Below are 26,748 nucleotides of genomic sequence, written 5' to 3' on the forward strand. Positions count from 1 at the left end.
TAACTGCACATATTATATTCCTCCAAGCTGATACTTTTTCTCAGTTCTTTCAATTTATGAACCTATCATGTATATTTTTTTCTTGGTGTTTGGTTTTAGCACTTGAATTATACGAAATACAATCTTAATAAACTATAATAGTGACATAAACGATAAACTTAGTTGTCGTATCACAAAGATATATGGAAAATAAAAGCAAAGCCGAAACATGGAGAACAGAATAATGAAGAAAGTTTGACATGACTTTGGAATGTATTCGAGTTAATTAACCTCTTTCTGAGACCAAGGGCCAACCATTGTTGTCTATAAATACCAACCTTGATGTCTTTCTCTAATATCGAAACTGAGGTTAACAGAAGAACTCTTCGTGTTCCCTCAAAGGCTTCCAGTATTCAGTAAGCTAAGTTACTTGAATGCTGGAAGTTTTTGAAGGAATTTGAAACTTACTTCTACAAATATGATCTATATGCAACACTCTTCACTTGCAACAAAATTACCGTTTTCTTAGAAGATCTTCTACTTGAGCAATTAAATGAAGTTGAAAGGAACTGAATAATGGCTCAGCAAAAAACCTATCTCAAACATTTTTTAAGCAAAAGCACACTTATTGTCCAAACTGAGTAATTAAATTCTTCTTTCTTAAACATGTATCACTCATTTCATCTTTTTTGCTTTGACAACAATTGTTCTGGAAAAGGTCTTTTCTGCAAGAGATCGTTTATCCAGAACACTTGAGTGATATATTTTCCATATACGTCTCTTGGTATGTGTGTAAAGTCCCTCCATGACTATTGTTGGTGAATCCATAGAGAGAGTGTTCTCATGATCGAGAGAGATATTCGTTTGTGATTCACAAGAAAGGACAACTATGTTCCCTCATTAAGGTACATTAATTCTGAGGCCAAATATTTTATATCCCTAAACCAACTCAAACCAACCCAGTTGTATGTTTTAAACAGAGAAAACAAATTTAGAGAAAAAAAAGGGGATGAAAAATAGCTGCAAATGTCCAAGGCACTTATATCTATTGAAGTACTCACCTGTATTAGTTTCTAACTTCCTATACAAAAGCAATCATGTATTATCAAGCACCCCAAATAGGCTGCAAAGAATGAAGGCATGGGAGTAACATAGAGTAAACTCCCATAAGAAGAAAAAAACAAATAATCAGAATACAAAACATTAACAGAAATTGGTCAAGCTCACTGCACTAACAAACCTCTTGGATACAGCTTTCTCAACCTGTAAACAAAAAGCATAAGAGACATGCATAAATATATTATTTTCATAAAACATGTAGCTGTCTTGTGTCAGTGTATGTGTATCCGTATGTTTCAGTTCAGAAAACTTCTTGAAAGCTTTTAAAATCTTAACACCTACTAAGTTTGAATAGATTGTTGACATATGAATGAAATTATACAAGTCCCTCAATCGTTAGTGGTGAAAGAATGTTTTCTCAGCTGACACTGGATCAGATTAATTTTTCATGTTCAATTTCATATAAAAATGTACTAAATTAAACTCCTCTATATTTACCTCATGATAATATGACCAAGCCAAGGTACAAAGATCCGCAAAGAAATGCAAATGATATCATCCCCCTGAAAGTGGAATGCAGAAAGGAACATTAATGCCTAGTAACTAATACAAATATATGAAATAAGTTCAGTTTATTCCCCAGTGATAAAGCATATATTATGATTGTCATTCAGCTGCAAATTCATGTACTTTCCCCTATTGCTACACTGCTATTATATGACCATCTTAATCATTATAAGCAAAGAACTACTATTTACTAGAGTTCTAGTTATGACAAAAAAAAAACTCCAAATTTCAATCCTAATAAAACCAACAAATATTGGTCCAAAATAAATGAATTATCTTGCATTCAAGCATGCTTTGGAATAGCAAACTCACCAAATAACTCCCCAGCCAAAACCATTACAAGGGCATGGACAAACTTCGGCAAACTTTTCAGCATCACTAGAGTGGACTCTTCGAGATATTAAATCATCGTAAATATCTACATCACACAAATTTTGATCATGTGATATAAGTGCTAGCAGAAATTTTATTATCCAAAGTAAAATAAACCATACAAAAAGTGCTTGAAAGTATACCATAAACTGAAAACAAACTGTTCATCACACCTGAAAAGTAAATCATAATTAGTTGTCTATATGATTCAAATAATTTATGGAAAATGGATGAAGAGGATCATACCAATAAAGAGAATGACATAGCGAAGGACATGGACTGTTGTTTTCTCTTGCAGAACCCAAATAACAGCAATAAAAACAATAAATCCTGATATTAATTGATCAAGTAAAATAATGTCAATGTCATCTTTCCATTTTTTCCCATTCTATGTGAGAAGATGAAGATCAGAAAACCACTCACCAATACAGAGTCCTCGAAGTGTCCACTTTTTGATAAAAGTGTGTAGCAAGACAGGAAAAGGGAGAGAAGTCAGGACAAAAATAGCTTTGATATATTTGGTACAAAACATCTGCATCTATAATCAATCTTACATTTTTTGCAAGAAAAAGCACAATAATCAGAGCAGCAATAAAGCAACCAGCAGCAATTTTTGCGGTGAGAAGATTTGTGGAAGCAAGTATCAAAACCATTCCCCAAAATGATGAACCAAGATCTAGAAGAAAAATCAATCAGAATAATGGTAAATGCAACTGAGAAGGGCTCTTATCAATTTCAAAACATATGCATAAAAAGGTTAAGAAGTCTATCTATTCAAAATATAGAATATCCACATATTTATGAATCTCATGATTTGCTGTGTCACAATTTGACATCAAACCCATAGCACATGTGGTGATGTTAGTTTATAAGATTGTTATCCACAAGACCCTGATTCTAAATTAACTTAAAAATATATACCTCATTGCATTAACTTTTTATACATCATATAATAAGAAATATCATGTGGGATGAATGTAAAAATTGATGTGTTAACTGAAAATTAGGGGAGAAAAGTGCATTACATCCAGCGGGCAAGATAACCCAGTATATGCCACCACGTGTCTGAGTTACCCCACCCTCATTGGCGTGAACCTGAATTCCCTCCACCTATTGAGATCAGACTAACAATGATTCAGTATACATCAGATGATACAAATATAAAGAACCTGACAGCAGAGTCAAACTTTTGAAATGACTCAGACTCAATACAATAAGACCACCATAATGCTAATAACCCACATTGAATATATTAGTAACAACAAGATATATACTTCATTTCACTGAAACATGCAGCATCACTGCATCAGAAATTCAAAAAAAATCACTGTATATGAATGAATTACAAATCAACAAAAGTGACAATTTCTTAAAAACCTTACGCGTGTTTTTGGCAAAATTAGTTTATAAGCTAACTAGCAGCTAAAATAACTAGTTTCTAATTGATAAGCTAGCTGCTAGCTGATAAACTCATAGCTTATAAGTTTCGAGCTGATAAATTAGCTTATTGGATTAAAAATATTTGGTAGATTAGCAAATAACCTAGTTATTAAATGTAAAATGGCATAAAAAGACATAACTACATAAATTTTATTATATAAATAAAATTTATATTTTCTAAACAAAAATATATAATTATGTAATTATAATTTTATATTTTTTTAAAATAATTAAATTTGGCTTAAACTTTTTAGTGCTTCTATTTTTGGTAAAAGTTATATATGTTTTTTTAACTAATGAAACATTAGTTACTTTAAATTGTAATAATAAATCTTTTTTAATTTGAACTCGGTAAAAATTAAAATTAACTCAATAAATATTTAATATTCAATATCTTAAATGTTGGAACCACTCTCAAACATTCTTATTTGAAACACCCAATACAATGTATTAAAATATATTAAGAATAATAATGAAATGTACTAAAATATAAAGGATAGTAATAGAAGAAAATTAAATAAGCTACAAGCTAACTGAAGTAGCTTGCTTCTTATAAGTTAGAAGTTCTTAAAATAAGCTACTTTGATATATCTTACCAAACACTTTTTGTGTTGGTCAAACTAGCTTATAAGCTAGTAGCTAGCTTAGTGGCCTTACTAGACATACTCTAAATTCATTGAGTCCATGATTCACAATAGCGAAATTCTCTGTGCTTCTGTAACTGTGATATCCATAAAAATAATTAAAAAAAATAAGATTGAAAAAATGCTCCCTGGTTGATTGCAAGCCATGGCTACCCAAAGTATAGGAAGGCAAAACAATCTCAGAGGCCTTGTAGCATTAGCATCTTGCCATAAAATACAAGTGGGTTTCTTCTTTTTAATTCACTATGATTCAAGAAGGCCTAGCCTTTAAGAAAATCAGATGTATGCCCTTCTACCCTTGATTGTCAATTCAAAACTTTCACAAATCAAACAGAACATCATTTTGTAAGTTAAGAATATTATAAGTTACTGCTGTGACCTATGCCTTTTAAATCCAGAACTGTTTGACTCTTACATAACATAAACAATTAGCGGACAAACTTATAGTTTGTTGCCATTTCAATGCCTATTCTAGCCATTAACATAACAACCTTAAAGACAAAGACAAATCACAATGAGCGCTATAACAAATTTACGTTAAATATTGTCTACCTAAGAACATTAAACTGAAACACTAGCTCGTCTTCGATAAGCGGCTCATTTGAACTAAATTTACCATCTTAAATCAGCCTACTAACTCCGTTTTAGTTGGTGAAATAAAAGCTCTTCCAGATTGGAAATGCAACAAATCAAAGTAGACCATTACACAAGATGAACTTTCGGAGCTAACTTATTCTACATTCAAAATAAGTTGATAGCAGCCATAATCTAAAAATTTGGTGATATAGACAAAAAAGGGCCCCTATTCGCCCCTGAAGATCTTGGATTCATATTATTGAGGGTATAGAATACAAACTGGAACTTCTAATCTAACACATTGATCTTCAACATCAAAGGGCATTAAGCTACAACATTTACAGTTTTTACCTTGCCACAAGTGAGCCAGCAAGCAATGGCATGACTCGCTTCATGCAGAAACACAGTGATGAGCTTAAAAGGTGTAAGTAGAAAGGTCCTCCATAGCTATAACCACCACAACAAAGTAACAAGAAGATCAGTTATACAGCCAGTGAGACCAAAATAAATATATACATGACATTGTACCCTAAATAAATCTACATGAAATGTGGGGTAGCATAAATATGTATGGTTACTAAATCAAAACAAATATCTGCAAACTTCCCTGATTAACCACTAACTATTTAAATATGATGTAGCATACTAGAACAAACTAAGGACCTCCTTTTGAAAGGTCTTTTGTCTAATGCCAAGTCCACCAAGTTGTTCAGCTTACGCAACCATGGTTTGTTTTTACCGATTAACCCATCCAAAAGAGCTACCAAACTTTGATCCAGTCTCAAGTCACAACTAATTTGGGAAAAAGTCACGCGGAAATGGCAAATAAACGTTAATCTTATCTCTATCCACCCACGTGATTCTCTATCCAAAAAGAAAAACTTGAAGCAGAAAATTTTGACACGGTAACATCATTTGCGTACTCCAATTTACAACCCCATTCACAACTCAACAATAATTGAATGCAATTGTATTTCTCTCAACATCCCTATGCTACCACTATGTAGTAGGATTGTAATCATTTGAATGCATAATATACTCATTGAAATCAAATAAAGCAAGATATAGGCTGCATTACAATAACACAATTACCTACTACAACTACAAACATGTGCAGTTATAAATTAGTAACTAGATCATAAAGAGAGAGAGCGAGTGGTGATAATTAAACATCACAAAAAAACTTACTGCACAATCTAAAGCCTCTAACTCTGAGATCATTACCTCCAATTTCTCTAGAATTTAAATTTCAAACTCAATTTGTTTCCTCTAAATCTAATTCCTTAACAGGGTATGTTTTCCCAGGTGAGAAGGAGCAAACAAAGATTGTTTGAGGGCGTGTTGAATGCAGAGAAAGAGGGTGAGAAAGAGAAGCAGTAGTGTACCACGAGGATTACAACGGTGAAGGCAGCAACACAAGCAATGAAGACCTTCTGGTCATGGTCACAACAGTTCTTGAGCTCCCAGTTGGGCATAGCTGATGTGCTCAAACGAAAAATGAAGAATCGAAGTGAAAGGATTGAACTTTGAAGGAAGGTGGTGATGGGTTTTGTGTTGAATCAATCCTAGGATTAAGGAAGCGTTTGGTTTGGTTGGTTTGGTGGGGTGGGAATCGCAATGAAGAGAGAGGGAGTGAAGGTATAAATCAAACAAACACCATTCTATTTATTTTTTATTTTTTTATTTATTTTTTAAACTTAATTTTATATACAAGAAAGAAGAAAGAAAGAGCGTTTAATTTGATGTGTTCAACGCGTAAACAAAGTCAACCATTTTTGTTTTATTTAATTTGTTTCTTAGGTGAACCGTTCAGGATTTCAGATTTTCTGTTCATTTCAAATTTAAATTTGTTTCTTAATTCAACGAACTTCCGTATCATGTACTACTTCCAATTTAAAAAATATGTAACAAAATATGTTTTTATGAATTACTAAGAATAACTACACTTTACATGTTTCTTGTTTTACAAATTTTGAAAAAATACTATAAAAGATAAAATTGAAAGTATAAAATACTGTGTATTTATCAAAATATACTATTGATTAAAAAAAATAAAGCTTTAGTAAATAACATTCAAATATTTTCTTCATTAATAAAATTGTAAGAATAACACTTAAAGATAACAAAATTGATCAATAAGTTAAAATAGCAATTACTTATATAAATGTGCATTCTTATTTTCCTCTGTTTATGATTGACGTAAGTAATAAACTATACTCTTATTCTTTTTCCAAATTTTTTTTTTATTGTTATCCGTTTCACAATTTTAGAAAAATTAATTGATTAAATTTCGAAGATTTGTTTTTCTGAAAGTAGAATCAATATATTTCACAAAATGTTTCATTTTCTGATTTGCTAAAAATCATATTTTTATTGACATCTTTAAAAAAATTTAAATTATTATGCTGAATTAAAACATGAATAAAATTAAAAGCCAATAACAATATTAGTTTAGCTAATAAGAATAAAACAAATAAAATAATATTCTGAAAAGCATTATTGGTTAATTTTAACAGAACTTTAGTATTGTATTAAGCATTATATAACAGTAAAATGGATAATGTTACAGCACTACAGCATCTTCTTGAAACTTTGCATTCCCATTTCTCCCATGCATATAACAAACACAGCACAAAGCCATGCAGAAGGTTAATAATAAGCTGCAGAGTAGAGTTAGTCCTCGTGAGGGGAATGGCGACTGTATTTTCCCTGCGTTTGAGACCGTTCATCTCTTTCTTTTCTCTTCCGAGAATGTTTGTCTTTGTCAGTAGAACTTCTGTGTCTATGTCCTTTCTCAGATGAACTTCTGTTGTCTTTGTCTGTATATCTCCGGTGAAGATGTTCTTTCTCGGATGAACTCCTCTCATGGTAACGACCACTCCTCTCTGATGAGCTCCTTCCACGGGAGTGATCATCATCTCGGTGTCTTGAACTCCTTTTGTAGTGCTCTTCCTTGATGTCCACTGAACTTCTGAGGGCATTTTCCTTCCTGTATCTGTCCTCGGATCCCCTTCTATGTCTATGAGAGTCTTCTTCCCTGTCTGAAAGGCTCCTTTCTCTTCTAGGAGGCGATGGAACCTTTACATGGACAAAAACAAAACAAAAATTAACAAGCAAATAGATATCATGCATGAGTTATGAGACACAATGAACAATCCTGGACAAAGTCATTTAGTTGCTATGTAGCATAGACACTCATACTGATACGACACGAACATACATATAATATCTACAATGTAGGACACGGGGACACGAATCTATATATTATATAATTATGAATTATATAAATTAACAATAAAGATTTATATACACAAGTATGTTTCAATTTTTTTTGTAGCAGATGTTTTACATGGCTGGTTCAAAAGGATTTGTCTCTTATTTTTATAATTGTTTTACATGGCTGGTTCAAAAGGATTTGTCTCTTATTTTTATAATTGTAATGAAAATTTAGACAATAAGTTTGAAATTTTAAAAAATTAATGTCTTTTTAACTTTTAAAATCGTGTTAGAACTGTGTTAGAATTGTCAAAAATCCAACAAATATTTTTTGAATTGGTCACTTCATCGATACATGTCTTACGAGTATCGGTGTCCGATACCTGTGTCCGATACGGACACACCATTTACACGAGGCGTGTTCGAGCCTCATAGTTTAATTGTCATTTTAATATCTTGAAATATAAAGATCAGATCATTATAAATAAAAACATCTTTTCCAAATGGTAAAACACCACCACCTGAAAGCGTGACATGTATCTTCCTTCAGGTGGAGGGGGTATGCCAAGCTTCTTCAACTCCTCATATGGGATTGATTTCCTGGTCAAGTAATAGAGTCAGATAACACAGATTATCAGAAATCTTTCAAAACTAGGTTATAACAATTCAGAAAAATGTTTTCAGATATGACTTGGAACAAGAGAACTGAAACTTACAAGGGCGCACGAAATGGTTTTTCTCTTCCCCCAAAACGAAGTTGCCCTGATTCCTTCTTACCACTAAGACCACCACCTGTAGAACAGAAAAAGTAATCAGATGGATTTGGCTCATTAGGTAGAAATGCAACTTCAAGAATGAGTCACTTTAACTGACCTAACCTTCTAGGAATCCATCCAGGCATCAATTGCTGTCTGTTGTAATCAACTATGATTTCACAATCATCAACAATCAAATGATGAGCATCCTGCAAAATGAGAAATTTCAATAATTTTCCATAACAGTAACGTTTAATAAAAAGCAGTTTTTCAAGTCTGATGATTTAATCTGCTACTTGGCCGGGGATGTAAAATCATAACACTTTTGTTAAAAAATTCAAAACATGAATGGTATGTTCTAATTTTTTGTTAGTCATAAAACTTTGCTTTCATAAGCTAAAAATTAAACAGTTTTAATATGTTACCACACCATATATGCTCGTCGCATCTCCCTTTCAGTTTCATATTCAACAAAAGCATAACCACGAGAATCTCCTGTCACTGCAACCAAAAATAAATAAATCCAATGTAAAAACTTAAATCCCACAGCTTGACAATAATATGGCTAAAAGATAACTACATACATATCATTCAAGGGAATGAACTCATAACATTGCCAAATCAATGGCAGTAATTCAACACAAAAATGTGGCTATACAAAATGTGGTACAAATAGCCCAACTGGAAATGCTATATGCAAATGAACATTTAGAGAGACTCAATAAGAATACTTTTCCAGTAGTTGAGGCATATTATCAACAGACCGACAAGTCATACCCAAATCTGTTGATAATTCTAACAAAAACAACTTCATAAAAGAAAAACATTGTTCTCAATCGTGTACTATGAGAACTATATTATTTGCATAACATAGAAAACAAATGGTTGTGGAAAAACAATCTGAAAAGAACAGTATCCAGATTCCTGCGAGACTAGTCGTAGTTCTTAGAATGGCTAAAATACAATAAAACATAGTCAGATGCAGAGCATTATACAAGCAAAAAATCAAGAAAGAAAGACTCAATCATATTGACCTGCATGCTCAATAGAAGCACCACTCCGATGTTTTTCAAAACCACACAATTTGAAGATGTAAAATAGGTTTTCGTAGAGCAGGGAGGGGAAAAAAACTGACAATCACAAAGAAAGGTTAAGAAGTAAGGTAGATCAAAGAATGATACCAATGTCCCTGACCAAGCGCAAGTTCTTCACCTGGCCATACTTACTCATAACCTGAAAGTTGAGAACACATTCCAAAAGCACTCGGATTAAGCTACCCCAGAAGTTAATTATGCTTTAAAAATGAGGCAGCAAAAGAAGAAAAGACAATATGCTCTATTGTTTTGACAAAATTGTAATCAACCCATGTCCTTCTGGGAAGTATCTCATGAGCTTCAAGGAACATAATTGAGTTCCAAACTTAAAAGCTATATGTTCTATTCATATTATTGTTGATCCATTGTTTATGGGGTTAGTAAGGGTTAGAATAGAACCCTAACCATGTATACTTTATTTCTTATCTCCCTTCTTCAGAAAAAAAAAGTCTACATTAACAAAGTTAAGACATGGGAAACAATTTTCTAGATATTTGTATTTATCACGTATTGAAGGCAATATAACTTGAACATATCCTATTAGCACCCCCATAGAAAAGAAAAGAAAAAAATTGTACTTTGTGGAGAGTATCTTGTGTGGTGAGGCGAGAGAGACGAGCAACGAAGAGAGTGCAATAAGGGTCTCCCGTGGCCTTAGGATCACCATGTGGGTCATCTGCAAAATTCAATTTTTAAGAACAGATGGGAACCAAAATTGAAATAATTTATTAAAAAATGAAGGAAAAAGAAAGACAGACAGAGGCCAATGGAGGAACAGAGTTGAGCACGATAAACGGCATTGTCGTGAGGAACAACATCGGTGCCGTCGATGCTGCCAGCTTGAATCGGATGGTACGAATCTGCATAGAATACTGAGCTCAAGTTTTTGGACCGAACACTCATTCTTCTTCCCCACTAAAGGATTTTAGGTCAATGCAATATGCTCCAATTCACCTGTTTTTGTTTATGATCATGGATAAATTAAAGTTAATGGACCAAAATATCTCATTTATGGAGCTATTTAGTTTGAATTTAAAAGAATTTTAAAAGTATTATGTTGCTTTTTTTGCTTGTTGAATGATGATGAATCTCTTCTGAGTAATAGCAATGCACCTTGATCTTGAGGATTGTTCTATATAAAATGTGCAACTTCTGCTTGATTTTTGTTTTCATCGTTTTAAGTTTTTATGCATCGCAAATTAATTTTTCTTTGAAAAGTGTACTATTACATTTTTAACATGTTTAGGATTAGCTTAGCTGAACTTTACAAAATAATTATATTTTTAGTTTGTGATTTTTTTAATACTTCTCGAACTAACTAGACTAGTTTGTTTATAAAATTAAATAAATTTGGTTTAGTTTTACAAAAAATAATTTGAAATTTAAATTCTTATTTTCTACATAAAATATCACAAATTTGAATTGTATTAAATACTGTTATTCTTAAAATTCACTAAATTTAAAGAATACTTTTCACCACTTTTTAAATGTCCATGTGGAGGAATGGAGATATGCAACACTGTGGACCTGGATTGAGCCACTTATACTTGAGGTGGAGTTGTTTGATAAACTGGTTTTTACAAAGCTTATGAAAATCAAATACCTTTCTTTTCTTTTATTCAATTTACAGTGATAAACTTTGAAGATTTTAGGGGACAATGCAAGACTTTTAAAGGATACAATACAAACTGACACTAAGGTTGAGGGGGGAAATTATGGTAAAATATAAGTATCAACTATAAAAAACCCAAAATTGTTCCAACTTCCAACAGCAAAGGATTTAACTTTTGTTACTCTAAACATTTATGTTTTGTCAATCTCCTCAGCCTCCTGAACTCTTACAGTATTCTCCAGTAACTGACGGGCTATTTTTAACTTGCCACACTTCTGAAACACCTGTTCAAAAATGTCTCTAGCATAAGCTGATAAAGGAATACCATTTTCAAGCATTGATTTTGCTTTCTCATAAGCAGCATCTAGTTGACCTACTCTACACAACTTCTGCAACTTCTGGTTCTCCAATTTTCTTTCCAATTTAACACACAAATCCAACCGATCATGTTCTCTCAAAAGGCTCTCTACTAAATTGTAAGAGTCCAAATTTGGAAGCAATCCCAAACCCAACATTTCAATCAACAAGTCATAAGCAACTTTCCAGTTCTTACTCTCACCATGACCATGGATCAGAGCACTGTAGGTTAAACCATCAGGAAGGCATCGGTTCTTGTTCATGATTTCAAAGACCCTGGTAGCATCCTTTAACTTCCCCAATTTACACAACATAGGTATAACAGAATTATAAACAACCAACTTTGGCTTTAAGCCACAGGTCAACATCCTCCCAAACAAATCACTAGCTTCCTCCACTCGGTGACAATCGCACAATGCCTTTATAACAACAGAGTAACCCTCATGAACACACCTCAGCTTCCTTTCCTCAACAATCCTCAAAACTCTAACAGCTTCTTCTGTATTACCCAAGCGACAAAGCTCACACATAAGCTTAACCACAACAAAAGCACTAGGTAACAAGCCAGCCTTACAAACTGCCCAAAACACTTGAACTGCAGGCTGCATTACATCACTATTTCCTCCCATGTTAGGAACTAATATAGTATATGGTCTCCGAGTGTTCCTCACTCTCACCTTCTCTACAGATCCTTCTTTTGCACTCATCAAACACAGCTCCCCGATAAGCATGTTAATAGCAGAACGAGTAGGGAGCACTCCAATCTTGTCCATTTGATTAAAAATCTCAAGGGCTGACTCTACTCTACCAAACTTACAAAAACCAACAATCATGTTACTGCAGGAATACGTGTCAGGAGCTTCAATCTTGTGAAAGATTGAGAGTGCAAGCTGAATCATCTCCAAAGATGATTCCCTCTTGCAAAGCACATAAAGCATGTTATTACACACAAGGTTATCAGGCTCACATTTGAACACAGTCTCCATTTCCTCAAACAGTGACAGTGCTTCCTTAATTCTTCCTTGTCTACCCAAAAACCTGATGCAAATGGACAATGCCTTAGACGACACTCGACCCTTGTGAAAGGACACTGTGGTCAACAAGCATTTCATGTCGTCAAAAAGCTTCCTCCTACCCAAAAAATCAGCCATGTACTCGACGACAGAGTCGTCAAAGTGAAACCCCATGTGGGTCCCGGCCAAGGAGAAGAATTTCAAGGTCTTGGCCCTACCCAGTTGCTTATAGCCCCTCAAAACGCGAAGCACGAGGTTGGAGGTTAATTCTCGCTTGTGATGAGCCAATACGCGAGCCATGTCTCTGTCGTTGGCACAAGATACGAGGTAGGAGAACAGAGAAGAAGGGTTAAAGACATGATGAGAAGGGGGTGAGTTGTTGCGTGGGATTGGGAAATTACGGTTAGTTTGGGTAGAAGAGGAATGGAGAAATCGTGAAGAGGCGTTGAAGACGTGAACAGAGAAAACAGCGGCATGTTGTGTTCTGCAAAGCATTACAGTTTGAAAGACAAAATTATGGGTTCTGCGTTTCTTCTTTTTTTCCTCGGATGGATTCAGTTTCAGGTTGGAAAAACTGCAGATGAATCATTTAGGATTTCACACTCTCCAACCCAGTTAACCACTTCGACCACACTCGCTCAAACTCTTGTAAAATCGCAACTTTAGAAAAGAAAAATAAGCAAAAAGCGATTTATGAAAACGCACCTGGCTCACTGCTTATCTGTTGCAACTTTTTGTCCGTTTTGATTCTACATGTTGCGCTCTTCTGTGCCACCAACAGATCCCAATTGGGTCATTAGGGTTTTACTAGTTTGGATATAATGTAAAATTAAGAGTACAAATTAGAATTTAATATATATAAACATTTTTTTCGAATAGGTTGGAACTAAGACAAAGATTGTGTTTTTTCTCAAGTGGTCTGTCTTTTCTTTCTTCTACATTAAATAGTTTTTGTGTGTATATTTTATTTCTCATCTTTTTAAATTTTTAGTTCGAATGATATATATAAAAGACATTTCGACTCAAATATTCTGTGTTATTAGTATTGAATGATGATGTCCTTTATTCTTGTAATCTATGCATATTTATATGACTATCATAAATTTTATATTGTTGGATCATATTAAGATTTTAACATAATTAAAAATATATTACCTAATGTTTAATCACTGATTAATTGTTAATATTCTATTTAGGTATAATATTTTTTATCGTATTAGTTAACCATCAGATGTCATATAAACCTAACCAATAAAAAAAAATAAAAAATAAAATAAAATATATATATATATATACATATATTATATTTTGTTTTGATATTTTTAAAATAATTTTACTTAATAAGTTATTGATACTTTAAAGCTAATTTAATTTTTATATTATTTAAAAGTTAATATCAAAGACGCTTTAAACAAACATTTTTTTCTTAATTTACCCATTAATAATATTATCTAATATTATTTTATTACAATTTTTATTACTATATTGAGAAATGTAGCCACACATTTAAATATATTTTATTTCATACTTCTATATTTTTTTTGTTAATTTAGTTAAGGAATTAAATTATGTTAATAATATATATAGTTGTAAAATAAATAACATGTCATGATAATATATAACAGTTTATTATGATTTGTTGAAGATATATAGTTGTTTATTTAATAAAAATCTATTCGAATTAGTTTTTGCATGGGTATCGTATCTCATTCTTCCTATTATGAGATATGATAATATATATAATATGATCAACTAATATATCACACTAACAAAGATTCGACTTTTTTTTATCTAAGCAAGTTTTTACCATTTTATATATGATTTCTAAAATCCGAATAATTATCTCCAATAAAAAAAATCATCTATACAGTAAAAAAATACATTACCTACAATATTTACAATTTATAATATTAATAAAAGTATTTTTTTTCTCTTCACTATCTTTTCAATATATATCAATTCTTATTATCTTATCTTTTAATTAACTATTTTTTCAAATATTTACCTGCAATGAAAAACATTTATATAATAAAATAATAAAAAAATCTAAAATTAAATTCTAGGGTTCGTTATTTTCTCTGTGATAACCTAACACCACCTTAAATCCTGCACCTCTTTCCAACGCCGCTCTTCTACCGGTCAAGCTTCCGCCGCTCTTCTACCGGTCAACCTTCCGCCGCTCTTCCACCGGTCAACCTTCCGCCGCTCTTCCACCGATCAACCTTCCGCTGCTCTTCTACCGGTCAACCTTCCGCTTCTCTTCTCTGTTGATTCACAGGGTGAGTATTTGGAACAATGAAGGTGAAGAAGACCAAAAGAGAGGCGCATACTGGGGAAAAAAAGAAGAAAAGAAACAGGGAACAAAATGCTGAAGTTGAGATACATGCTACTGTGGAGGGCGTTGAAGGTAACTGTGCTTTGTTTTCATAATCATCACCCTTTCGTTTGGCTGTTTCTGATGTAAAGTGTTTGTTTCAGTGAATAATGAAATACATGTTAGTGACTCAAAGAAGGAGAAGGCTTCTATCATTAAAAAAAGGAAGAACAAGGACAAAAGCCTAGTTAGGAAACGAAAACCAAAGGGTGAAGAAGTTGATTTGGAAGAGCAAAGTGGTGAGTTGGAAGTTATGTATGTGGTGTGCCATAATGTGAACTAGAATATATTTTATTTTCAATTGTTATAGAACTGTTGCTCATACTTCTCTGATATTATATTATGTCGATTTTCATTTGCTGGCATTGTTTCTCCCTGTTCTGGCATTTAGTATAGATATCTTTTCATAAAAACTAAGTTAAATATGGCCATGTTCAACATATTTGTTCAAATGTAACAGATGGAGTAGTAGACAATTGTCATTCTAGTGCTGAGAAGATCCAAGACTTCGGTGGTCATAGAGATTTGGATACTGGGGCAGTTGTTAAATCATGTAAGAAAATACATTTTCTAGTTTAAGTCGTTTTTTTTTTTACTTTGGAATGTAATGTAATGTTTGAATTTGTGCATTAGTTTACCCTCATGATTTTTTTTATCTTGTAGGTAGGTCAAAGAAAGATAAGAAAAAAAGGAAAAAGGAGGTTCAAAATCCCCTGGAAAAGGGAGAAGGGTACAACAATCAGAAGGAAGTTTATATTATTTCCTCTGCAGATGATGACTGCTCAAAAGGAATGAAAAGTATGAATTGTTAGTATTAAGCGCATTTCTTTTTGTTTGATTTAGAACTCCAAACAGTAGACATCCATAACTTTTATTTATGTTATATACATATAGGATGATGGGCATATATTTTGTAATACCAAAAATTGTGTCATAGTTACTGTTACGTTGCAAGTCTATTTAAATGTATTTTGGCTCTATTTACAATAGTAATTGATTGCCATATTTAAGGAATTTTATGCTAATTTTCATGTACATCTCTCATCATTTGCCATCATCCACCAGTACTACCTTCTATGTTTAGAGATATCTTTTAACTTTATTCTTTCAATCTGTTGACGGAATTGATTGTGATGCACCGTGTATGTTGTCCATATTTGTTACCAATTACTATTAATGATTATACCTAGTATAGTTTCTTACTGGGGACTTCTGAAACTACAGAATGGATCATGGAATACCATCAAAGCAGACCAGGATTGGAAGTATTGCAACGTCAAATTGATGACTTTATAACTGCTCATGAAGAAAAACTGGAAGAGGTAAATGTTTTGACAAACATGCATGAAATGATAACAGTTGATTAGACGCACTTGTCACTGGTTCATAAGATGGACCTTTTTCTTCAGCCAAATTATTATTGGCACGTAGCAATTTGGATGCTCATGTTACATAACACCATTACTTCAAATTTAGTTTAATTTATACTGTTTATGGCAAAATGGAAGTGCCAGTGAACCTTTTCCTTTGGGCATAGTTATCTTGGCATGATTTTGTTTATATAGTATATTATTGATGTTGGCTGATATCTTATCCAATTGGAGCTTCATTTCCATGGCTTTGAAAAATAACTAATAAGTCCTTCATTACCAAAAGTGGGCTTTAATACATGAATCCCAGTTATAGTTGTCTCATTTTTAGAGTTGTGTTACCCCTACAAGTGTTGCGCATTAGGTGATGCTTCCACTTGATGAAGCTTGTATATTCTGAGAATGGTATTTGGTCCTAGAAGGATATTACAATAGTGTCCTAGATTAATTTATGTAGTTCTCTGAACTTGCAAATTCAAAGGCATATGAAGGATTAGAAGTTCATTTTCGTTTTGTTTTGATGTTGACTTTTTGGAGTGTACCATTTGGATGATTTCTTTCTTTGTCTCTTGTCCTTTGCAACTTTTGAGGTTACTTTTTTCTAGCATTGGCTGCATAAGTGGTATTGGCTTTCTGCGTACATGTGTGCAATATTATTTTTGAGGAGAGAAAGATGCAATTCATGAACAAAGAAAGAAATTAATTCACAATTGAAATGATAGCATATTGATGTGGCATGAATGATCCCTTATTTTTTGTCTTTATTTTTGTTTTAGATGTAAAGATCTATTTATTATTGCAGGAAAGAAAAGAAAAAGAGGCCCTTGTTGGAGAAGGGGGGTGGACAGTTGTTGTACACCATAAAGGTAGAAAGAAAACTACTGATTCCGAAACTGGAATTGCAGTGGGTTCGGTTGCTCAAGCAGCTGTGGAGAATAAAATGACCAAGAAGAAACGTAAAGAAGTTGGTCTAGATTTCTACCGATTTCAAAAAAGAGAAGCCCAGAGAAATGGTATTATTTCTTTTTTTTACAACTTATCTTGTCAGTAACCTAAAGTTTATGCATGAAAACACTAGCAAATCCTGGATGGTTCATGAATGGATGTCTTGTTGCTGTGGGTTGGACTCACTTAAGGAATTATATGATTTTATGTTGAGGTCCCATGCTTTATACCATACATTGTATCATTCATAGCTGCTGTTTTGTTCGAGATTTTAAACCCATTTTCTGCCAAGTTAAGATTTTATTCACAAATGACTGTCAGGAAAGAATATTTCTGGACATTCATGAAATGGATCTCATGTTGCTATTGGTTGGAACTGCTTGAGGAATTATATGATTTTATGTAAATGAATGTATCATGCTCTAGTTGATGGGAATCAAAATTTAGGAATTATACCTCATTTTGTTTCTTAGCTCTAGTTGATGGAAATCAAAACTTAGTAACTCTCAAATAGATTTTTGTTATTATTGGTAGTCAGACTGAGATAAACCCTTTTTGTTTTTGTTTGCAGAGATCATGACACTGCAGAGCAAATTTGAGGATGATAAAAAACGTCTGCAGCAGATGAGAGCTGCCAGGAAATTTAGGCCCTATTAACCAATGTTTTAGCATAGTACAAGGTTCACAGTAGTTTTTATCGGGGATCTGGGGTAGTTATGAAGTCTTGAAGTTCAATTATCCTATAGCTCTCAAATTAAAAAAAAAAAAAAGGTTCATTTATCATTACAATTTTGCCGAAAGTATTTGTACATTAATGTAGGTAATGGTTATTTTATTTCGAGTTACATGACATTGCAGTGGTGGGAATGCGACCCTTTACTTCGACTGCATTTTGGTTTTTTGGCAACATTGTTAAGTTTCACAATGTTTGTTTAGATTATTATTTACATGCAAATTCAATATGCTAAAACTTTGAACAAATCAGTTATCTACTGTGCTTCTTGATTCATTTTGTTCACTTGAATTTGTTTGTTTTCAGTTTAACTTTTGTCTGGTAGAGATGATTATGATTTAAAGGAAGATTATGTTGTTATTATTTTAGACTTTCTTGATGTTACAATTATGGAAAAAGGGGGTGTTTTATGTTTGGAGGTCCGTGAATTCTTCCGTTTTTTCAAGATGCTCGAAAAAGGATAGATAAAAAAGATAGAATAATTATTATGCAGTGCCACCATACATATCATGACTTATGTACAGTACCTCTATAATCACTAAAAATATTTTAAAAGTCCACATAACTACGTTCATCGAAATTTTATTTCTTATTCATAAACTTGCATGAAAAGAAATAAATAAATAAATATATATATATATATATATATATATATACTTTTTCCTTGTCTATTTCATACAAACGTAAGTCTCTTCTATTATTCTTTATAATCTTTATAATGTCAATTATAAATGTACATTAAAGTGTGCATTTTTTCTTTGTTGAAATCGCGAGAAATATATATCTTAATACAAAAACAACAATAAGTGTAATGTTTTATTTAGTAAAATGAAAACAAGACGATGGGTTGAAAAAATGATAGAATTCATTAGTATTTTATTTTATTTATCTTGTTTTTATCCATTTATTTCTGCACCAAAGAATAGTTAAAATTGAAGCATAGTGTAAAAAGATTGTGAATCAAACTCTTGGGCATTGACAGCATAGAAGGTGATATTGATAGGCAATTTCATTATTGCCCCTCACTTCTGTATTCTCTGTATCCAATTCATTTAATAAATCAATGTTAATATTCAACTAAACGGGTATAATAACAAATTTAACATTAAAATTTAGAATTACACAATTAAGACGAGTATATAAATAAATATTCCGCTAAATTATTCTGCCTGTTTCCTTTCTAACCTTACTATCAGCATCAGTTTAGACAGCATACACAAAAATTGCATCAAAATCAAGTGAAGATACCAACCCAAACCAGATAATCCACAAAACTTGGAGAATGAGCCAAGAAGGAAACAATGAGAAACAAAAGCAAAAAAAAGAGTACAAAGAAACTTTCGCCAATATTCAAGTAGATTCACGGTGATTGCACCCAGAAGTAGCTTATCCAACTCGTAACCGGTTTGCTTGAAAACTTGGCGAGTGTGTTTTATAAAGCACCATCTGATGGCAGTGTGCTCTGAATATTTGAAGGCATAAGTATGTTGAATCCATCTGCTGCTGTAGAAACAATCATTCCGGGAATCTGTGCGTGCCAATGTAATTCCTTCAGGTCTTTCTGTCCCTGTTTTAATTCAAGACAAAATAAAGATGAACAGTTAATCCGAGAGTTTATTCTATCATTCAGATAAACAGAGGAGAGCATTTGGACTTACCTGGTGAATGAATAATAGTTGGGGAGGTAGATCTTCAGGAGCATTAACTAGTTCTTTTGTTTTAGCTTTAAATTCAGCTTCCTCTTCTTCATCCTTTTCTAACGAAAGGTCCCATATTCTGTGTGAAATATAATAAAAACTCTTAAATCCCACATCATAATAAAATAGCAAAAAAAAGAGCAGGATGGTGCCATGAAGCTCACACGTGTGGGTTCTGGGGTAAGGGTCAAACCCAAAGGAAAAAAAAACAACTAAGCATTTTACCACCAAGTGGGTTCCGTGTCAGGTATTACACGTGTGAAGATATTTATTATTTACCACTAAATCTCTCTGAATAGTATTAAAATTTAAAAGTTGTACTTACGTAAGCTGATTATCAGCAGATGAAACAGCCAATGAAGAGGCTTCATGTGGACTCCACTCAATGGATGTGATTGGGTGCTTGTGGTATTCAAAATGTGCTACCACAGAATCTCCTTCCTGCCCATAAATTAATGCTCTTTTCATGTCAGCTTTAATAACAACCAAAAGTAAATCAATCAAGCTGAAACAAATCAAACATCGTGAAAGTTACTTTCTAAACATAGTCCCATAATATTTCTTCACCATAATGCATCTACAATCCTTCATTGAGATGTTTGATGTGATAATAATGAAAGGCAAAAGATGGATGTGATAATGAAACAAGGGAAAAGAAAGTCAAATGACAGCTTTAAATCTAATGATGTAATATGCCCACTGGAACACAAGGAAGCTGGAGATAACATAACATGAAACACCATCGACATAAGAGAACATCACATGCACACAGTAACCTTCCTGTTATAAATGAGGCATGCTTAACATCTTTTTAAACATTATGATGGCTACCTATACCTTGAGAAGTCTGAGATCACGAATAGAAATAGTCCCATCATCACTCCCCGAGGCCAACATACAACTAGCCAACCTGCTCAGTACAATATAAAGTATTGAAGAGCGATCTGGAATGGAAGTTGATGGAACACCATAGAATTAATGTACTAATTTATACCTGTTCCATGACATGACATTCACATCGGCATTATGTGCCTTAAAAGATGCAGCTGGTGACTTCCCCAAACGGATATCCCAAATAGCAATGTTTCCATCCACAGAACAAGAAGCAAAAACGTGAGGTTCTGTAGGGCTCCACTGCAGGGATTAATTGAACATTACAGCTCTCACATTTATAAAAAAAGATAAACTAGTGATGTTAGAGAGTGTAGTCACAAATATATTATACTAAAACTACAAGAGCAACTATTCCTTTGCATAATAGTACACGTACTTGCAGGTCTTCAACACTAGCACTATGTCCAGTAAATGGAGCATTATCAACATTCCATGCTCCAGCAGATGTAGGCTCCCAGAGATAAATGCTATTATCGCAATCCCCTTAAAAATAAAGATCATTGTCAAGCTTCATATATCTGTGATTACAAAATATGAAGACAGAAAAAAAAATATAGATAAACTGAAAAATGTAGAACTAAAGATTACCAGATACAAGCCTTCCAGGAACAAGAAGACTCCAGTCTATAGCATAACCTTCGTCTTTGTGTTTAAATTTATACAAAGGGTCCTGATTAAAAACTGCTGCAACTCCCTGAACACCTTCTGTTTCGGTCTCAGCTAGAGCATTTAGATGAGATTTTAGGTCCCAGACCTACAAATTGTTCTCAAGTATCAAACTATATACTAAAAAGAAGGTGTGGCTTGGAACGATACTTAAATTTTCTGATTACAAGAGAAGACAGAAAATACACTCCACAATGTTTAACCATAGCTGCTGCTAATAATTTAAGAATTTCAGAAATTTAAATATGCTACAAACAATACTTAGAACCAGTAGTAAACTATACCTGGAGCTAGAATATCATGTATTACAACCCAAATTATAGTCACAAAAAGTGCAACAAATAATTAAACAAACTTAAGACCTTATTTGAAATATAGTGTGTGTGTGTGTGTGAAGAAAAGCAAAAGTTTTATGATTCCATTCGTTTCAAATTTAAGGTGTGTAAAAGCATAATAATAACTAACACACTAAAGGCTAGCAACAATAATGTAATTAAATATTTTCCAAACCATTTTTTGAACACTTCCGATCTCACATTATGACCTAATCCTAGAGGTCTGCCCTCCAATGTAAGAAGATATTTGATCAATTTAAAAGATTACAAGATTATTTTTTTCAAATTTTGATGTTATCTCGCATTCCTATATCGTGTCAAATGTAATGTCAAAACTCAATAAAATGAATTGGTCTATTCTTACACCATAACAGAATCTAACTTCATAACTACCAAGCTCAAAGTTTCTAGAGAATCTATGGACAGTGATCTACAAATTTTTAATTAGCCAAATAAGTATAATCTGTCATTAATCCCTTTATAATTCTCTATTTACCAAACTAAATCCGACGTGAGTATATTAGTCCCAACTTCAATTGAGAATTTTAGGTTTTGCAAACTCGGTAAGTTATCTTGCTCTTCACTTGTACTATCAATTATAAAAAAAAAGCAGCATTAAAAATGTTGTACAACAGAAGATAATCATTTTTTAACACTCCCATCAAGCTGGAGCATATAATTGTATGCAACAAGCATGAAACATACAAACTAAATTTGAGATCCTCTCAAGGATTTAGTCAAAATATCCAAAAGTTGATCACTAGAATTGATAAATTCAATACTAATCTCCTTGGATAGCAACTTTTCTCGAATAAGATGACAATCTTTGTTCTTGAGTGAAAGCAATGTTTAGGGCAGTTTGATTAGCACAATATAACATCAATTGTTGAACTTCACAACAAATTTCAACTCTTCAAGTTGCTTGATCCCCACAACTTTACATGTAACTAAAGCATAGCTCAATATTTCGCTTCTACACTCCTTGGTCAACAACATTTTGTTTATTGCTTCTCCAAGAAATAAGATTTCCACCAATGGATACACAATACCAAATAGTAGAGAATTTGTCTATAGGACAACCTGCCCAATCAACATTACAATACCCAAAAACCTAACTATTTCCCTTATCCTCGTGCATATAACAACCCTAGTCTAGAGAATTTTGATATACCTAAGAATATGTGTAACAGTGTTCTAGTGATCAATGCAAAGATCGTACATGAATTGGCTAACAACTCCAATGGCAAAAGAAAGATCAAGTCTTGTATTTGAGGGGTAAACCAGTTTCCGTACCAATCCATACATCTCAGAAAACTTAAAACAGAATTTATAGTGAAATGTAACTTTGAATATGCATTCAAGACCATAAAAGACTAGGACTTAAGATGCTAATCAATGTTAGCCCTAGCCACAAGTGACCTCATGAACATTTAGCGTTACACTGTCTTTATTAAAACAAAGTCAGTATGACTATGAAACAATACTTTTCCACTATATTCCAGGTTTACTTTCATTTATTTTATCACATAACATAATGAACATTGCCAAATCACATGAATTTGCCCTAATTTTTAATTCCAAAAACACAAGGAAATATATTCTTGAAATTTATGACAAATTAGAAAACCAACTGAAGGGTTTAAAAGTGTCACCTGTACATGACCAGTATCAGCCCAAGCTGCACATATATGGGGATTTTGTGGCATGGAGCGTATACGGTTGATACATCCTTGGTGTGCAACCTTCCGTAACTGCAGTTATCAAAAGCATGAAAGAGTTAGAATAATCAAATTTAAAGCAGTCAACAAGTGAAACAATAAGTACTAAAATGAAGAGAAATATACCTGCAAAATGGGACCCTTAGCAGCATCTTCATCTTCATCCTCACTATCATCATCACTGTCACTATCCTCACCATCCATTCCAGAGTCATCAGTTTCAACTTTAGACACCAGCTCCCGTCTCTTTCCAGAAATATTTGATACTTTAAAAATTCCAATAGAATTCCAAGAAGGTTTCTCTGCCTGTGGCTCGTGCATTGCCATAACATGAGTTTCTTAATCAAAAGACAAAGGAAGCAAAGCAAGTGGACCACATAACAACTAGCTGCTACGTGTAACTCTTCTTGAAATAATTACCAGTTATAATAAAGAAGCAAAAAAATGTTTTCAAAACTCAAAAGTCCTTTAAAGGGAAATTCTCTCATATCCACACAGCCTAATATATGCTACCCCATGTGATATTGCTCATGAATAGTAACCACCTTCAATTTGATTAATGAAACAACACTGACCTGAGTCCCTGCCATGAAATAGACTGTGTGTGGGAATTCTGTTCGAACCAAGCCCAAAGAGTCATGTAGAATATCAAAGCTGTCAAAAGTCCCAAAACATATGTATAAGTAGAAACTTACTTACTAATGACAACCAAAAATAGCAGAAGATTACCGATACTAAGCAGAAAGTAAAGCAAATGCCTAATAAAGTCGGCCAATATTCTCAACTGAATTGCAATGTCAATGCAAAAAGGAACTATACATAACTTATGATCTTATAATTATTAAAAACAACAATACAAGCAAAAGCAAACAGGTTAGTTTATAAAAAAAAAAACTAAAGTTTTTTCTTCACTTCTGATTCAAACAGAAAAACGAACACACAACTGACTGAACAAAAAAATAAAAAGCCAGGAGAGAGACCTCAAACAGGGCCATCCAATGTGAAAGGCATGGAGAGAATTGTACGCAGAAGGATCACACTGAAGCTCTTCACCTTCCTCTAACTTATCCACCCCAGGTTGCCACACCTTCACTGGAATTTGTGGAGCCAAAGATGAAGAAGGTCCACCCTCTTTCTTTGAGCCCTGATTTTTTTTCCAAAAAATTTAAACCAAAAATCAATGAAAATTGCAACAAAAAGATCATAGTGATGTGAGAATAATAAAAATTAAGTATTGAATAGAGCAGGAGATTTTACCTTGTTCTTGGCTTTCTTACGATGTTTTATGCCGCGAGTCATATTCGTTTAGGTAGGAATTGAGAAGACTGACAGAAGATGAATAAGTCAATAAAAGAATTACATAAGATCTTATTATGCCAAATTCTACAATCATAATTCACGAAGCACTCAACAATTGTTTATAACTAAATAAAGGGATAATAATCAAAGTTTTGTATTGAGGACACAAAAACCAGAGTAGAATTAGAGTAAAGAGTACAGAATAGAGTAAACACATGGTGAAGTCAAACCGGAATGTGAAAAGGGGACAAAATACACTCGCTAACAAAAGAACTTGTATACTCTTGTACTGCTTACACATCATGAAAACATGAATTTGGTGTTTTCAACTTTATTTGATAATAGTAGCATGGTAAAGGAAAAATCAGAGTACTCAGTGCTATTGGATAAACAGGTGAAAGCTCGTCTAGAAATCAGAAAAATCAGCTAACTTCATTAAATCAGATTTTCCTTAAGGAAATACAGAGCATAGATATACCACAAAAGACATTATTAAGAACTTAATTCTTTTGTGTACTGATTACATTTTTAAGCTTTAGGAGCAAAACAAAATTAGGTTCTTCTTTGTCTATGATAGTTCATACAATAAGTCATATGAAAACTGGAACAGATATGGCACAATTGAAAACAGCATTACTTAAACACTAAAAAAATATTACTTAAGCACTAAAAAAAGTTAATATAGGTTGGTGTTAGTTCAGACTTGCGTTTACAGATGCTACGTAACGTACCTACAGCCATTTACCTAACCAAATTTTTATGTACTTCCAAGTTCCAATCATTTAAATCGGCCAAAAATTCAACAACAATGAACATTTAAATATAATTATCTTACTAATATGGTTGTTTTACGTAGGAGTCACTTGGTTTTGAGTAGTACTGAAGCGGCGAGCTTCGATGTTGGAACTGGTAGTTCTGGCGGCGGCAGCGGTTCTCGTCGCGGCGTATCTCACCGGCGTTCCTCACAGCGTCCCGGCGCTTCTGACGGTGTTGCGGTGGCGCGGCGGCACGGTGACGCTTCTAGAGGCGTCGTGGTACATGCAGTGTCAGTCACCACCCTCTTCTCTCACTCTCACGTTCCCAATTTTACTTTAAGGTTTCTCAGATGTCCAATTTTACTTTTAGGTTTTTTTGGGCTGCCGATCGCATGGCCCAATTAGAAAAAGGTGCTACAATTAAATGAGGGTGTTTCATCCTGCACCTCTACACTTTTCTTTCTGCACCTCTACATTCTTGAAAAATACCGAAATTACCTTTTACAGTTTTAAGTGTTTCCGGAATAGTAGTTCCATAAACAAAAGATATTTTCGGAATAAAAAAAATCATTATGGAACATTTTTTTGGACACATTTTTTTTTATTTTTGGATTTATAAGTCCGAAATTCATAAAACATATTTCGAAAAAAGACATTCCGAAAATATTTCAGAAAGAACAATTCAGAAGTCAATTTTAGAGGGGTAAAACAGTCTTTCGCGAAAGTGAGGGGTGCAGGAAGAAATTTGTGGAGGTGCAGGAAGAAATTGCCAGTAAATGACTGCTTCTTTCCCATCTCCACTACTTACTATGTCATCCCATAAATTTTTATATTCCAAAAGTATCCTTCGATAAAAAATTATAGTGTAATTTATATTTTGGAATATATAATTTGTTGAGCGTAATTAGTATGTAATAATGTATTTTTTTTAAATACATAATTATTTATATGATTATTATACGTCATTTGTTATTGGATCGGATTAGAATTTTAGAACATAATTAAAATTATATTACATAATGTTTAATTTTTGTTAATCTTTTATCAGACTTAATGAATCTGATTATATCAATCGATTTCTAATGGAATGTTAATTCTAACTTAATGTTAAGACGTCCATAATCAATAAGTCTATTTTTTTCAGACTTAATTAGCTTTCAGATAACCTAATATGAAAATCTTTACCAGATTTATGTTACTGAATTCTTCTGATCTTAGTTTTGTAACAACATGAAGTAATGTTTATATATCTTTTATTGAATGAAAACTTCTGCATTC

General features: G+C 33.0%; 5 protein-coding genes across 6 annotated transcripts; 1 reads left to right on the plus strand and 4 right to left on the minus strand.

Annotated features, from left to right (window-relative positions):
* Window positions 1-996: 996 nt before the first annotated feature.
* LOC137826045 (uncharacterized) lies at window positions 997-6,316 on the minus strand. Its single transcript, XM_068631888.1, has 10 exons — window positions 6,023-6,316; window positions 4,989-5,084; window positions 3,003-3,087; window positions 2,532-2,653; window positions 2,401-2,425; window positions 2,224-2,307; window positions 2,121-2,150; window positions 1,918-2,023; window positions 1,537-1,601; window positions 997-1,242 (listed from the first exon to the last, which is right to left on the minus strand). Exons 1-9 carry the CDS (start codon window positions 6,110-6,112, stop codon window positions 1,538-1,540), a joined length of 702 nt encoding a protein of 233 aa, XP_068487989.1. The 5' UTR covers window positions 6,113-6,316; the 3' UTR covers window positions 997-1,242; window position 1,537.
* Window positions 6,317-7,140: 824 nt separating this feature from the next.
* LOC137824442 (U11/U12 small nuclear ribonucleoprotein 35 kDa protein) lies at window positions 7,141-13,523 on the minus strand. Its single transcript, XM_068630090.1, has 9 exons — window positions 13,390-13,523; window positions 10,461-10,656; window positions 10,281-10,378; window positions 9,790-9,841; window positions 9,039-9,109; window positions 8,727-8,817; window positions 8,570-8,645; window positions 8,375-8,453; window positions 7,141-7,715 (listed from the first exon to the last, which is right to left on the minus strand). The coding sequence occupies exons 2-9, from the start codon at window positions 10,603-10,605 to the stop codon at window positions 7,311-7,313; spliced, it is 1,017 nt and encodes a 338-aa protein (XP_068486191.1). The 5' UTR covers window positions 10,606-10,656; window positions 13,390-13,523; the 3' UTR covers window positions 7,141-7,310.
* Window positions 11,277-13,342, minus strand: LOC137824441 (pentatricopeptide repeat-containing protein At5g65560-like). The gene has a single exon (XM_068630089.1). The coding sequence runs from the start codon at window positions 13,177-13,179 to the stop codon at window positions 11,506-11,508; it is 1,674 nt and encodes a 557-aa protein (XP_068486190.1). The 5' UTR covers window positions 13,180-13,342; the 3' UTR covers window positions 11,277-11,505.
* Window positions 13,524-14,745: 1,222 nt separating the features above from the next.
* LOC137826193 (uncharacterized) lies at window positions 14,746-18,354 on the plus strand. The gene is made up of 7 exons (XM_068632081.1): window positions 14,746-15,091; window positions 15,163-15,297; window positions 15,519-15,611; window positions 15,722-15,856; window positions 16,283-16,380; window positions 17,231-17,441; window positions 17,945-18,354. The coding sequence occupies exons 1-7, from the start codon at window positions 14,980-14,982 to the stop codon at window positions 18,028-18,030; spliced, it is 870 nt and encodes a 289-aa protein (XP_068488182.1). The 5' UTR covers window positions 14,746-14,979; the 3' UTR covers window positions 18,031-18,354.
* Window positions 18,355-19,192: 838 nt separating this feature from the next.
* On the minus strand, window positions 19,193-25,818 carry LOC137823948 (protein HEAT STRESS TOLERANT DWD 1). 2 transcript variants are annotated; one of them, XM_068629323.1, is made up of 13 exons: window positions 25,568-25,818; window positions 24,674-24,741; window positions 24,397-24,560; window positions 23,992-24,070; window positions 23,543-23,722; window positions 23,351-23,449; window positions 21,286-21,451; window positions 21,074-21,180; window positions 20,798-20,937; window positions 20,641-20,713; window positions 20,129-20,244; window positions 19,765-19,882; window positions 19,193-19,673 (listed from the first exon to the last, which is right to left on the minus strand). In XM_068629323.1, exons 2-13 carry the CDS (start codon window positions 24,713-24,715, stop codon window positions 19,539-19,541), a joined length of 1,419 nt encoding a protein of 472 aa, XP_068485424.1. In that variant the 5' UTR covers window positions 24,716-24,741; window positions 25,568-25,818; the 3' UTR covers window positions 19,193-19,538. The 2 variants fall into 2 exon arrangements, with proteins under 2 accessions (XP_068485424.1, XP_068485423.1); XM_068629322.1 differs by having other exon boundaries at window positions 25,551-25,818.
* Between the last annotated feature and the right edge of the window lie 930 nt (window positions 25,819-26,748).

This window comes from Phaseolus vulgaris, chromosome 8, assembly GCF_000499845.2.
Source record: "Phaseolus vulgaris cultivar G19833 chromosome 8, P. vulgaris v2.0, whole genome shotgun sequence".
In the NCBI taxonomy this organism is placed as follows: Eukaryota; Viridiplantae; Streptophyta; class Magnoliopsida; order Fabales; family Fabaceae; genus Phaseolus; species Phaseolus vulgaris.